Here is a 15,643-nt window from a genome sequence, read left to right on the forward strand (position 1 = left end):
TTCCAAACCAATCCAATCCAATCCAAATCTTTATTATGGTCATAGATCAGCATAAGATAAAAGCACCTCCATAAATAAATGAAACCTGCTAGATAGGCAGTAGGACAACTGCAGAAGTACACATACTCATACTCTCATTTACAGTAGACCAGTTTGAAAAAGTTGGTAATGGGGTATTATTTCATGTCTCTCATTTTTTGTAATTCTCAACATATTACCTACCCTTTCTACCTTTTTATTTTGCAGAACTTCTAATGAAGATCCTATGATTATCTGAGCTCTAATAACTGGATCCTCGGATATCAAAGCTGGGAGAAAGTACTTCTGAAACCAACATGTAGCAGATAGCTACTGTTCCGTCAGATTTGCTGCTTTTGGCCAAGGTGTTTGTCTTCTAGACTTCCCTGTGCTTTCAGCAGTGAAAGAATCATTCTAGGGATTCTTATTTCTTGGGTGGTGAATGAGTTTCGTTGACAGAAACTGAAATTGGATTTCACGTGGTTTTTTGTTAAACTGAGGAACCATGAGTAGTAATCTTGGGAAAGAAAAAGATTGTAAGGAGAAGGACCCAAAAGGGTCTTCAGCAAAGGAAAGGGAGAAAGAGGCCAAGACTTCTGGTGGATTTGGGAAAGAAAGCAAAGAGAGAGAGCTTAAGACCAAAGGGAAAGAAGCCAAAGATGGGAAGAAGGACTCCAGCAGTGCACAGCCGGGTGTGGCTTTTTCAGTGGACAATACAATAAAACGACCTAATCCAGCTCCAGGTGCCCGCAAGAAGTCCAGCAATGCCGAGGTGATCAAAGAGCTAAACAAATGTCGGGAAGAAAATTCAGTACGCTTGGACTTGGCCAAGAGGTCGATACACATACTCCCACCATCTGTCAAAGAGTTAACGCAGTTGACGGAACTTTATTTATATGGAAACAAACTGCAGTCACTACCATCTGAGGTGGGCTGTCTTGTGAATCTGGTGACACTGGCCCTGAACGAGAACTCACTTACCAGCCTCCCTGACTCTCTTGATAACTTGAAGCAGCTTCGCATGGTTGATTTACGACACAACAAACTGAGAGAAATTCCCCCAGTGGTGTACAGGCTAAGGTCTCTCACCACACTTTATCTACGCTTTAATCGTATCACAGTTGTGGAAAAGGATATCAAAAACTTGTCGATACTCATCATGCTCAGCATACGGGAGAACAAAATCAAGCAACTACCTGAAGAAATTGGTAAGAGTGATTTTTAAAACCCTGTATTAAATCTTATTATGTAACAGTGGATTGAATTGCTATCCATGGGCAAGAGCCACCATTGCAGAAATGAACTCCTGCTCCCTAGGACCCCCAAATCTGCTCTCTAGTGTCCGCTGATGCTCAATCTGCTGTGCAAGTAATGTCCATTCTGCTGGTGGATTGGCTTCACCAAATTAATGCATGCCATGTGGCCATTAGATTCCTAAAGCACTGAACCATACTTCATATATTTCTCTGGTTTTCAGCTACTGTCCCTCAAATTTTATTCCTTCATATTGGACTCCTTGAAACAGGCTTAGTTCTTGAGGAAAGAATACAACCAGTTATTGGCTCCCAGATACACTGTTAGATATTAAGGATTGTGTATCTGTGCTGCCTAAGACACAAGTAGTAGTGTTTTTGGGGGTAAAGTAGAGAAAGTTAGAAATACCTTCTTAAGAATTGGCGTACAAACAACACTTTAGGAGAAAGAAGTTTTGGTGCTATCTACTTACTGATCAGTATGCCTGCAATTAATCTTTTCATAAATGTAACATTGAATCATGAATTCACATTTCTTTCAGGAGTGGAAACTTGCTTAAGTTGCAAAAATGGCACGGCTAGTATTTTAACTAAGAATCTGAGTAAATTTAATATTTTTAAAATAGGTCAAGAGATTCCATTATGAATTGCCTATAGAAATTCAATAACTTTCCAGCTCCTTTCCTATAAGCGGTAATACTGAAAAGGCTATGATCATTTGACAGTACTATTAGGAGGGATGAGGTTTAGGGAATATGGTGGCTGGTCTCTTGAATTAAGACCATATGGAGATAGCATAAAGACCTGAAGAAGTATCATGCAGAGCAAAAAAATCCACATTTAAACTATGTACAGTGGTGCCCCGCAAGACGAACGCCTCGCAAAACGAAAAACTCGCAAGACGAAAGAGTTTTCTGTTTTTGAGTCGTTCCGCAAGACGAATTTCCCTATGGGCTTGCTTCGCAAGAAGAAAGCCCATAGGGAAATCTCCGGGGACTTCTTTTAAAATGCTGGCGGTCGGGAGCAAAGACTTTTGCCCACCGCCGGCCTTCAGAAGAGGTCCTGGACCTCTTCTGAAGGCCGGCGGGGGGCAAAGGTCTTTGCTCCCCCCGCCTGCCTTCCCGGGACAGCGGAGACTTCTCCACTGTCCCGGGCGATCTTAAAATGCTGGCGGGCGGCAGCGAAGGCTTCGCTGCCGCCCGCCAGCATTTTAAACCCCCCCCCGGGACAGCGGAGGCTTCGCTGCCACCCGCCAGCTTTTTAAAATCGCCCTGGGACAGCAGGGGCTTTTAAAATGCTGGCGGTCGGCAGCAAAGCCCTCCTGTCCCCGGAGCTTGTGGGGCGGGAGGTGGGGAGAAGGGCTTTTCTTCCCACCGCCAGCCTTCAGAACAGCCTTCTGAAGGCTGGCGGTGGGAAGAAAAGCCCTTGTCCCCCCCCCCAGCCTTCAGAAGAGGTCGGGGGACAGACTGTCCCCGGACCTGGTCTGAAGGCAGTTTCCATAGGAACGCATTGATTGATTTTCAATGCATTCTTATGGGAAACCGTGCTTCGCAAGACGAAAAACTCGCAAGAAGAAAAAACTTGCGGAACGAATTAATTTCGTCTTGCGAGGCACCACTGTACATCTTAAACAGTTCCTAAATAACTACGTAACTATATACAAATCTATCCACCAGGATATATGTGTGATCACCTACTTGCTTTGTTGCTGTAATTATTCCACTTTTATTTACTTATCACTGGGGGTTTTTTTGTCTCTTGTTTCCCTCTAACCTCACTCCCCTCCATTTCCACTTGCTGATGTGTATATGTGCCTGCCACTTTCGGATTGCAGTTTATTTATTTGTTAGTCTTAAAGTGTTTCAAGATACTTCTATTTTATTTTGTTCAAGAAATTCAGCTTTCTTTCAGCTGGCCTCTTTCCTTAAAATTATTTTATTCATTCTATTATTATTTTTTTGGTAATAAGTCAACTGGTGGTTCTGATTTAAGGCAATGTTACGACACTTAATTTTAATTTTAATCCACACAGGCAAGATGCATCCATGCACTCTATCCTGATACTTTGACCAAGCAAAGCAGCGTATGCAAACAGGATACACTCCTATGGGATTTCTATTATTGAAGTCACTCAAAAAATTGCCTGTTCACGCAGTGTATGCTTCTATACAGTTCTTGTACTTGAAAACAGTTGGAGAGGGATTATGAAGGCTGTTTATTGCTGTAGACTCTTCCTTAGGGCAAGTTACTCTCTAAAAACTCATAGAAACCTCGGGGGGGGGGCCTCCATTTTTGTGGCTGAAGTGAACTTAATATATTCACTTGTTTAGTATAGTTTTGAAACAAGTATTAGTTTTGCCAACCTTTGCCCACTGCAGCTTCTTTAAGTAAATACAGTGTAATATTTTTTTGCTGCTGAAGGGCATAAGGTGCACATCTAGTGCAAAATTAAGTAAAAATGGTTAGGCGTCAGGGGATGTTTGATGTGGCAGCAGCATAACTCAGCTTAGGTCAGGTTGAATTTGTATAAAGTGTGTGAACTGATCTGTGGACAATTTAAAGAACAGTAGAAACAAGCAACAACTTGATTCTCACAAATGGCTCCTGTTTACTTTAGCTGTTAATCTCTGCCTTTGCGCAGTGATATCAGACTAATCCTTACCACTTTTATTGGTAGCTGCTTGTATTTGTCTTGCTTTTGGAACAAGACTTATTGCTGCTGCCCTTTTGACTTGTGTGGTACCTTTGAGGAAAGCAATTGGAAATACTGTTTTCTGCTGTGTCTGTTGGGAGAAGGACTACACAGTGCTTGTGTATTTTTGTATATCCACTGTGGCTCCAGAGAAACCACCAAAGGAGGTTTATTTTTCTCTTCTCTGAACTGTTTAGTCTGAGGTGTCGCACTGTATTAAATATGCAAAGTCCTGCCAACAGCTAATGCTAAGAATTATGCATTCGTGAAGAAAACATTGGGGATCCCCTATTGCCTAAGGTAGATCTAGCTTATTTTCCATATCTCTCTAGGAAATCCTACATTCCATTGAAGCAAGGGTGAAGAGTGGGATAAAATTCAAAATTATAGTGAGTCACAGAAGAAGCATGAGAAATATGAAGAAACAAATGGGAGTGTCTCTGACTGAATCCAGTGCATTCTTGTAATCTTAGGTTTATCTTATGCATTCTTTTATAGCTAGTTTGTTGTACATGTTCATTTCTAGAGGCACGTCATACAATTAGTTTTATTTTTACACAAAATAGCTTTATTATTCAATGCATGCATTCTCTAATAAAACTACTGACTGAAATGGTGACAGGTTTCTCTATTTTTCACAGATATGCACATGTAAGTAGCAAAGCAGGTGAAAGCAGATGCTTCTAAAATAATTCAATTTGGGGTGGTTTGGGGAAATTGCAGTAAAGGGTGACCTACATATTTTGAGCATCCCTGTTGGACAGGTTTTTCAAGTAAGGGGTGGATGGTGTGTAATGGGAGTTGTTGGTTGCCATGCCCAAGAGATGTAAAGCTTATTTAATTTAATTAAAAGAAATTGTTTTCCGCTCTTCTATAAGGTGAGCGTAACCTGTGCTACCTTCTGAGTTTTTCACAAGACAGCAATAGAATTGTAGATATGAGATATGATTGATGGGCAATGCTCCAGGTAAACCCAGAGCCAATAAGACAGCTTGCTGTTGTATATGTTTAAATGAGAATGGATTTCTAAGAGCTTAGTGGACTCCTGATCAGAATTCATAAGATAATTGTTCTTACATGGGTAGCTGGCAGGAAAAGAAAAATGAAGTAATATTTTTCAATGCCATAATTTAAAAAAAATACTTCAAGTTTTCAAATTCTTAGGTGTTATAACAATATAAATTAGGTTACCTTTTTATGTAGGTAGAGTCTAGAAGAGGATTAATAAACACTGTTGCTAGCAGACATACACGTATGTCATTGACTGCTCTGTACTGACTTAGTTTGACTCATCTGCTTGTTACTAAAATTTTATTTAATGCAATCAGTATGCTGGATAATGTGTTCAGGTCTCATAATACTCCTCAGTGGGCTAGCACAGCTTAAGAAAAATTGAGGGGAGATGACTTCAGAGAAGAGATCAGAAGACAAATGCTAATTGAAGCAAAAATCTAGAATTGCTAATATTCCTAGGTTCCTTTTCCTTATGTGCCCAGGGAAAGCTCTCTATCCATTCCCTCTGCTGCAGGATTTATCATGATGTAAAGGGTTTTAGAATTTTCAATCTGCTTATGGAGAGAGCTAGAGTGTGCAGCCGGTCAGGAGAGTTGCATATCATCCTTGCAGTCTCAAATATTTTCCACCAAGTTAATTGTGGCAAGAAGAATACATCTGTATATACATACATACATACATACATACATACATGGTTCACAAACAGTGAAGGTAGCCATGATGGCTGTAAGAAAAATGATTAAATCTGCATCATGGCAACACCTTTACTAGGCCAACCAAAGTGTCTCTAATAATAATAATAATAATAATAATAATAATAATAATAATAATAATACTTATTTGTACCCCGCCCATCTGGCCACTCTGGGCGGCTTCAATAGAAACCAAAAATACACTAAAATATCACACATTAAAAACTTCCCTGAACAGGGCTGCCTTAAGATGTCTTCTGAATGTCAGGTAGTTGTTTATCGCTTTGACATCTGATGGGAGAGCGTTCCACAGGGCGGGCGCCACTACCGAGAAGGCCTTCTGCCTGGTTCCCTGTAGCTTTGCTTCTCGCAATGAGGGAACCGCCAGAAGGCCCTCGGCGCTGGACCTCAGCTTCCGGGCAGAACAATGGGGGTGGAGACGCTCCTTCAGGTATACTGGGCCGAGGCCGTTTAGGGCTTTAAAGGTCAACACCAGCACTTTGAATTGTGCTCGGAAACGTACTGGGAGCCAATGTAGGTCTTTCAAGACCGGTGTTATGTGGTCTCGGCGGCCGCCCCCAGTCACCAGTCTAGCTGCTGCATTCTGGATTAGTTGTAGTTTCCGAGTCACCCTCAAAGGTAGCCCCATGTAGAGCGCATTGCAGTAGTCCAAGCGGGAGATAACTAGAGCATGCACCACTCTGGCGAGACAGTCCGCGGGCAGGTAGGGTCTCAGCCTGTGTACCAGGTGGAGTTGGTAGACAGCTGCCCTGGATACAGAATTGACCTGCGCCTCCATGGACAGCTGTGAGTCCAAAATGACTCCCAGGCAGCGCACCTGGTGCTTCAGGGGCACAGTTACCCTATTCAGGACCAGGGAGTCCTCCACACCAGCCCGCCCCCTGTCCCCCAAAAACAGTACTTCTGTCTTGTCAGGATTCAACTTCAATCCATTAGCCGCCATCCATCCTCCAACCGCCTCCAGGCACTCACACAGGACCTTCACCGCCTTCACTGGTTCTGATTTGAAAGAGAGGTAGAGCTGGGTATCATCTGCATATTGATGGACACCCAGTCCAAACCCCCTGATGATCTCTCCCAGCGGCTTCATATAGATGTTAAAAAGCATGGGGGAGAGGACGGAACCCTGAGGCACCCCACAAGTGAGAGCCCAGGGGTCTGAACACTCATCCCCCACCACTACTTTCTGAACACGGCCCAGGAGGAAGGAGCGGAACCACTGTATAACAGTGCCCCCAGCTCCCAACCCCTCTAGACGGTCCAGAAGGATGTTATGGTCGATTGTATCAAAGGCCGCTGAGAGATCCAGCAGAACTAGGAAACAACTCTCACCTTTGTCCCTATCTCGCCGGAGATCATCAACCAGCGTGACCAAGGCAGTTTCAGTCCCATGATGAGGCCTGAATCCCGACTGGAAGGGATCCAAATGGTCCGCATCCTCCAGGCATGCCTGGAGTTGTTCAGCAACCACACGCTCAATCACCTTGCCCAAGAATGGAAGATTTGAGACTGGGCGATAGTTGGCCATACTGGCCGGCTCTAAAGATGGTTTTTTAAGAAGCGGTTTAATGACCGCCTCTTTCAGCGGATCTGGGAATGTTCCCTCACAGAGGGAAGCATTCACCACCCCACAGAGCCCATCGCCCAGCCCTTCCCGGCTTGCTTTTATTAGCCAGAATGGGCAAGGAATCAAGGAGACAGGTGGTTGGTTTCACACGTCGAAGCAGCCTGTCCACATCCTCGGGGGTAACGGATTGAAATTGATTCCATGCAACTTGACCAGACAGAACTCTAGCACTCTCCCACCCCAGCCCTGCTCCCACGGTGGTGTCTAGCTCCTTCCGAATATGAGTGATTTTATCTGCAAAAAACTTTGCAAAATCGTTGCAGGAGATCTTGGGGTCTTTACAAGGCCCTGGTGGTAAAGGTGGTTCTGTTAAATTGTGGACCACCTGAAAGAGTCTCCTGCTACTATTTTCTGCAGATGCAATAGAAGCGGTGAAGAAAGTCTTCTTCGCCGTTGCTATCGCCACTTGGTAGGCTCGACGTTGAGCTCTAACCTGTGTCCGGTCAGATTCGGAGTGAGTTTTCTGCCACCGACGCTCTAGCCGTCTCAGCGATTGTTTCATCGCCCTCAGCTCCGAAGAAAACCACGGGGCTGTCCGGGCTCCATGCAATCGGAGAGGGCGCTTCGGAGCCAGACAGTCGATAGCCCTGGTTAACTCCGCATTCCAGCGGGCCACCAGGGAATCAGCTGAAAGGCCATCAACATGGGATAAAGCATCCCCTACCACTCTCTGGAAACCATTTGGAGCCATTAAGTGGCGGGGGCGGACCATCCAAATTGGTCCCACCTCCCTGCAGAGGGGAAGATCATGGAGAAGTCCAGTTGCACCAGGAAGTGATCTGACCATGGCACTTCTTTTGTTTCACTTTTACTTAGTGTCAGATCACCCACGTCACTAGAGGTGAACACCAGGTCTAAGGCATGTCCATGACTATGAGTTGGGCCAAACTTATTCAGGGACAGCCCCATGGAGGCCACTTTCCACGAAGTCCCGAGTGGCCCCTTGTAAGGTCGTGTCGTCATGGATGTTAAAATCCCCTAGGACAACCAAACTAGGTGTCTCCAGGAGAACATCCGCCACAACCTGAAGCAGCTCGGACAGGGAATCCTTGGTGCAGCGGGGAGGTCGGTACACCAATAGGAATCCTGTGCTGCCCCTATTGCCCACCTTCCAGAACATGCACTCAGAAAACTGGGTCTTCCCAGTAGGACGCCTGATGCAAGCTAATGACTTCCTAAAAATCACTGCAACCCCCCCTCCCCGCCCACATGACCTGGGTTGCTGTGCGTAAGAGAAACCTGGTGGGCAAGGACAGGCCCATCTGCTTCATCCAACCAGGTCTCTGTCACACACTCTGTCACTACTCTGTCAAAGTAGTGTGCAAGCTTTTGAGTTCTGGAAGATGCTCCATCATGCTAGATGGTAAACAAAATGGGATGGACAGGAAACAGGCTGACTCTATAAAGTCTCCATTTAGTCATAGTCTTATGATGGAACATAGGAGTGGCAGACCTTCAGATGGGGCTCTGCAAGTTTCAGGTTGCATCTAAGGCTGCTGGAAAGAAAATAGGATGATTAATCCCCCTATCTTTGAAAAGATAAAGTTGAGCAGTTACGTGGATCCATCTCTACCCTTAGGTGAAACACAAAGGTTTCATAGTAGGTGGAAAATGGGAATTAAAAGCAATCAGTTTGTTTTTATATAAGCTAAACTGGAGATTCGGTTCAAGTGAAGAAAAAAACGAACATTACTGTTTTCCACGTATCTGTGCGTCTCAATGAGATGTGAGATTCCTCCCTCCTTAAATGAAAGCATGACAATATTAAGCAGCCTATATATAGGAGAAAGTGTGTATGTTTTAATGAGGGAAAATATATAAATAAGACAGGTTTTTCATCTTCATTGTGAGAAATGATAGATTTGCTGTTTCTGCTAGAGTTCTACTTATACAGAATCAATATGTGCATCTGTTTCTATAACATTTTTAAGAAAAGCACTCTATCAGTTGTTTTAGCAGAAGTAATTAGGTTCATGGGACTTACTTCCAGGTAAGTAAGCAAAGAATTCCAGCCTTGAATTCCTGCCTTAAATTAGAATTAATCAGTTCTTGCCAGGTTTTTAATTTAGGGAAAACTGTCCTTATAAATACCATGTCAGCAAGATAATTTTAGTGCTGTGAAAAGTACTAGGTATAAGAGCAGCCACATTGGTGCAAAACAGAAAGAAGAAATTTAAAATGCAGATTCTTCTATTGGGAAGAATACCAGCACTATACAATTACTATTCTTATTCCTACTTTACTACATTACATTGAGAAGAGAAATTGTGAAATTGTGTGGGTTGGGATTAGAGGTTGAAACTTGACAATGCCATGCATGTCTTAAAGGTGGCTTTTTGCGTCTGCACTGTTTAGTCCTGGGCAGAACAATGACTTATTCATACATGTATCTTTGTGCACTTTCAGGTGAGTTGTTTAACCTCATAACACTGGATGTAGCACACAATCAGCTTGAGCATCTTCCAAAGGAGATTGGAAATTGTACACAGATCACCAAACTTGACCTACAGCACAACGAGCTCCTGGACCTTCCAGATACCATAGGTATGTAAATATCTTTATTTTTTGGCTTCCCGTTTTGGGGAGTGTGACTAGTCCAGGGTAATCCAATGCAGGCATTTGGACTTATCCCTTGCCATTCTGTGCCCAAATCTCTAGCCACATTTGCTGAGAATCAGTATTGAAGGCAGGTAAATATAGAAGCTAATTAGTCTAAAGATGACCAACAGTAATTATCGTTGCATAAATACATGCTTTTAATGTAACTTTTAAAAATTAAATTTGATTTGACAAGATTTGTGATTATCTCATTCAGTGACTGCTAAAATTTACTCACTTTGAAATTTATAAAGTTTATTTTTTTGTAAAAAATCTGTCTGTATTTCTGAAAAACCTTTTGCTACCACCTAAATGGAAATACTGTTTGTAAACTTCAACATGAATGGAATGAATATTCTTTCTAAACTGCTTTAATAACTCCATGTTACCACATGTCTGCCTGTGTAGTGAATTACAGTTATTTAGTTAATTTGTGCCATTTATTGATTTAGTACAAATTATTTCCTGTGAGTGGAAATTTATATTTCCCCAAAGGACATTTTCTCATTGCTCAAACTTGTATGTAGACAACACGAATAACAAATCCCAAAGCTTAATGGGTGTCATTACCCATGAACAGTATTTTGCCCTTATGGGAAAAACCCATGTCCTAGAATCCTGATCCATCTCCAGGTTTTCCAGAGCCCTAGAAGGACTGTTTTTAACTGTTTCTCAAAACTCCCTCAAGCACTAATTTTGATGAAGTCCAGCAAAGAGACTTGAGCCTAGCAACTCCAGAGACCATATCCAGAAGCCTTGCATCAGCTCTAATTATATTGAGATCTTTGACATTGTTTTTTCTGCCAAGGCTTTGGACTGCTTAATCTGAGTTTTAAATAGGTTGGGGATAACCTGCAGGAGGCTGATGTCTTATTCAGCTGAATATACATGAACAATATATATATATATTTAAAGAGCTCAACCCAGGTTGTTACATACCTCCCCCACATCCATGGTTTTGCATCCCCTGCTCCATCTACTTTGTAGAGTAAGGGGTGGTTGACATGGTTTTGTCTCAAGAGCCACATTCACCCTTGACCAGCTCTTCAGAGGCTACATGCCAGCGGTGGGTGTGACCACCCCACGCTCATCCATGTAGGCTCTTGCAAGCATGAACACACACCATGTATACACAAACATATACACACAGACACATGTGTGTTTGGACATGGTACAAGTACACAGCTCCCCTTCCCCCAACTCAGCTAATCCAAACAGATCAGTTGAGGAAGGGAGTGATCGACTTACTCCCTTGTGACTTTACGGTTAGTCTAAGAACTTTTGTTTGCCATTAGCTTTTGCAGGCAAGATTCTGCCTGTCAGATTTAGATCGCAGCCCACACAAGGATTTTGAATAGTGAAATTGCTTATAGGTTTTGCCATTGCAGATGATTACCGTAACTTAGATATTGACACCATCATATGCGTTTTCAGGCATCATTCCAGGTACTATTGATGTCCCATCATTAAGGTTCAACACGCCTTCCCAGAGACTTCTGTAAAGATCATAAAGGGTGTGTGTGTTAAAACTGACAACAGTTTTCCTTACAACATCCAGCACTTGGCTCCAGTGGATCATAGATGTGCATTGGATGCATGAAAATATAATTGTTAGCAGCATGAAACATTTGCCTGAAAGTCAGGGCATAAATCTTGAAATTAACAAGCACAACAGAGTAGATGGGCTGGTGGTCCTAAAGTATGCCTGTCTGTCTTTAACTTCAGTCTTCAGCAGCATTATTGTTTCATTTCAATTAGAGATTAAATGTAATCATCTTCAAGCAGATTGTAGCAGTCACTCACCTCTTAGTTATATCAAGAACTACACACCAACCTCTGAACTCAACCGACTGTGCTTTTTCTCCCCCTTTGTACCTTCTTTTGGGAATGGTTTGCTATAGATAAGTATAGGTTTTTAATTATTGAAACAGGTTTTTGTCTTTAGATTTAAATTTCTGTCCTCCCTCTTTTTCTTCTTCTTCATTGTTCTTCAGAGGCACAGTTCACCAGAAATTTCCATACATGGAAGGACACTCAGTTCCATGTAAGAAAGCTGCTATGTTCCTGCCCAGCTATCTGCAGGAAAAATATTTCATCACCTTTCCAGGCCTAACTTGCTGCAACCCTGGAGAGGCTGGTGAATGCTAAATAAATATAAATTCAGAGATGAAGCATCACATAGTTATCATTTATTAAAACAATTAATGAGGCACTAATATAGAAAAGGCACATGCAGATAACATAAAAATCAATTCAAATGCATAAATGCCACAAAACCAGTGAATGATTTAAAACCAAAAACACTAGCGATTTTCCTTCCTTGGTAGTGGCCTTCCAAAAGCTTTGTATATTGTAAGCCAAATCTTAGGGCCAAACTACAAGTGACACAAGTCATATATTTAAACAAGTGTGCTTAACATGGTCTCTTTTTTTATTTTGGAGAAAAAGCATCCTGATCTGTGGCATGTGCCTGGCTTAGATCCACGCTGGTTTCTGCTGAATGTCACTCCTTATCTGGGTGCTGTCTCCCACCCCAGTTGTTGTTTGCAGCAAACAACACTTTGGGGTCAAATCAGCCAGAAGTGTGTTATTTTCAGGACAAAAATGTTGTGGCCCCCAAATTTGGACCCAGGTGCATGTTCCAGATTGGGTTGTTTTCTAATCCAAAATAAAAGGAGCCTGGCTAAGTACCCTTGTTTAAATATGTGACCAATGTTGTTTATTGTTTGTCCCTTAATCTCAAATTAGCACTTCTTCATATTTTAAAAGGCACTGTTTATTTTTAAATTCAAATTAGATCTGAACATGTGGCAGCTCTTGATATTCCCAAATTACTACTTTACATGCAGCCTGCTTTATTTTTGATTCCTGTGTACAGTCATACCTCGGGTTACAGCCGCTTCAGGTTGTGTTTTTTCATTTTTTTTTTATAATGATTTTTTATTGCGTTTCTTTTCATAGGTTAACAAATTTGTTTACATGGCAACATGCAAGAAACATTTTTTATATATATATATATGAAGAAAAATAAAAAAAGAAGAAATATTAAGAAACTTTCCTTAACGTCCTTCAACAGTTCACTTTTGGACCTCCTCACATCCTCTCAGCATTGCATTCATTGTTCTAGCCAGTTCAGCAATTTGTTATCTTGTTTCCCATCTTATTATACCTTTAAATATATTATGTTACCAATTTCAATTTCAATTTCAAGGTTCCTTCTTTACCCAAGGGGTTCCTTGTCCTCCAAATGTCAATCAAATCCATATTGTCTGTCATTTCAAAGAAAGTTTTGGGGAGTCTGCCGTCTGTTGTTAAGTTTTGATTTTGGGATTTGTCCATATTTGTAGACACCACCCCATTCATATCTCCCATCACAATAATATTAGCATAGTCCAAATAGTCCATCATTGTCTCATGCAGCTTCTTGTAGAATTCTGATTTTCCATCATTTGGCGCGTAAACTCCTAGTATCAAAATCTTTTCCCCTTGTGTTTGGATTTCAACTGCGAGAATTCTTCCATGATCATCTTTGAATAAAAATTTTGGCGACAGGTTCTCCTTTGCATAAATTACAACACCTCTTTTTTTAACTTTGTCTGATGAGATAAATTCTTGGCCAAGTCTTTTATTGATTAATACTTTCCTGTGGAGCCTAGTCACATGTGTTTCTTGCAAACATATTACGTCCAATTGTTCTTTTTTTAGGATATGAAATATCCTTCTCCTTTTTTCCGGAGAATTCCCGCCATTTATGTTCCAACTAAGTAGCTGCAGAGACATCCTGTTCTATTTAAAATGTTCTTAAGATGGGGTGTCTTCCTTTTGCTCAGATCCCGAGGGTGTAGGCGTTGGCCCACTTCCGGGCGGTATTGGTGCTGGTAAAACTGGAAGCCAATCCGCTCCTTTTTGGAGATCTTCTCCGTGGTCGTGAAGGAACTTTTGGTTATCTTCAGGTGTTCTTATTTTAACCTTCCTTTCTTTGTAGGTGAAGGATAATCCCTGTGGAAACTCCCACCTATAGGGAATTGCGTTGTGTCTCAGCAATTTTGCTAATTCTGTATAGGTGGCTCTAAGGTCCAGCAGCTGCCTCGGGATATCTCTGTAAATTTCCACCCTTTTGTCTTGTATTTCAATTGCTTTTTTGAAATGAAGGCCTAGGATCTTGTCTCTCTCTTCCTTTGTTCTTAAAATTATCAAACAGTCTCTGGATCTGTCTTTCCTTACCAGTCTTCCCAGTCTATATGCCGAGACAATCCTGAAATCTGTATCTTCCTTTAAACCCCAGAACTTCGAGAATTCCTGTGTTAAGTATCCAATCAAGTCTCCTTGCTCGAGTTCCGGAATACCTCTCAATTTGATGTTGCTCTCGCGGTTTTTCAGTTCCACCATTGACAGATAGACTTGTTGTTCACCCACCTGTTTGTGCAGGGGCCTGACTTCTCCTTTTATTTCTTCAACCTCTTTTTGTAGAACTCCCACTTTCTGGATTGCTTCTCCAGCTAATTCCCGATTTTCCGCTGTTGCTCCTTGCAATTTCTCTATGGCTTGCGTGTGCTGGGAAACTTGGTCAGTCAATTTTTGAATCGAGGAAGTTGCTTTATCTATCTTCACAGACTGGTCGTCCACCTTCTGGTTTAGACTTGATAATTGCTCCAATATTTGTTTTAATAGTGTATCTGACCCACCTGCTGCCATATCTTCCTCAGTGGACTTCTCAGTTATTTCCCCTTGTTCTCTTTGGGTCACCAGTACAGCTGGAACCGACGAACGGCGTCCTTGGGTCAATGTTGTTTGTACAAATTGTGCTGGTCTTCTTTCCTTTTCTTTTTCCTTAGCCTCTTTAGTTTCCTTTGCTTTAGATGCTCTTGTTCTCCCTGCACCACTCATTACACATCTGTCAATGTTCAAGGTCAAATTGTCTATTGTTCCATGGGAAAGACAAATTCAGGAGTAAACAACCAGTGAGATGGAATTCAAAACAAAAGTCAGTTCCCAGGATTTTATAATCCGAAAGCCCTGTAGGGGGAGTACCACCAGGTTTCAAAGACAAAGAAGGAAGTAATCCGCCATTAAAGTTCCAAATTGTTTCAAGACAGTAAATTCATTAGTCCAAAAGTCCCTTCATAAACTCAAAATTTCCCAAAGCGCCTTTTATAGATCAACAAAGTTTCACGAAAGGTGCTTGTAACAGTATCCCATTCAGTCTTTTCTGCTCAAATATAACAGTTACGTTCCAGCAAAGTTTTGCAACTGTTTCCGCAGTTTGACACAGTCTCTCTCTCTGGCAGCCCGACAATCTGGCTCTTTAGAAATACAGCCCAAAGGAGAAAAAAGATAGGAGGAAAGTCACCATTTACTACTTCTTTTAGTCAATGTCCATTTCCACCTTCAGCTCAATAAAATAAGCAGATCTTATAGCACGAAAAAGTTTAAACTTCCCACAGTCCCGTTTCAAGCGCTTCCGTTTTTAAAAGCTTTGCTTTGATCTTGTCAGCAATGTCGGAAGACGGACTTCCCTTTTCTCGTCTCCCGCTTTCAGCCAAATTTACCGAATTTCTTTTGCCAAATTTTAAACCCCTTTACTCACAGGTATGTTGCTTGCAGTTTAGCGTTGGTTTTAGGAAGAAGGATCAGCGCTCATCTGTAACAGCCGCGCGGCTTCGCTTCCGCGGAAAGAGCGATGAACTCACAGCACCGCTACCCCTCCTTCACTCCGGGTCTCCTTACG

At 42.0% G+C, this 15,643-nt stretch overlaps 1 protein-coding gene across 2 annotated transcripts in view; it reads left to right on the forward strand.

Moving 5' to 3' along the window:
* The window catches only part of SHOC2 (SHOC2 leucine rich repeat scaffold protein), a 56,612-nt gene that overhangs the window by 22,292 nt on the left and 18,677 nt on the right, over positions 1-15,643 (forward strand). For both annotated transcript variants that reach the window (XM_081189418.1, XM_081189419.1), the window contains exons 2-3: positions 247-1,226; positions 9,724-9,861. In XM_081189418.1, coding sequence (XP_081045544.1) covers positions 524-1,226; positions 9,724-9,861 — 841 coding nt within the window. In that variant the 5' untranslated portion in view covers positions 247-523. The remainder of the gene's footprint in view (positions 1-246; positions 1,227-9,723; positions 9,862-15,643) is intronic.

The sequence above is a fragment of the Podarcis bocagei genome (genome assembly GCF_964188305.1).
Source record: "Podarcis bocagei genome assembly, chromosome: 4".
NCBI classification, from domain to species: domain Eukaryota; kingdom Metazoa; phylum Chordata; class Lepidosauria; order Squamata; family Lacertidae; genus Podarcis; species Podarcis bocagei.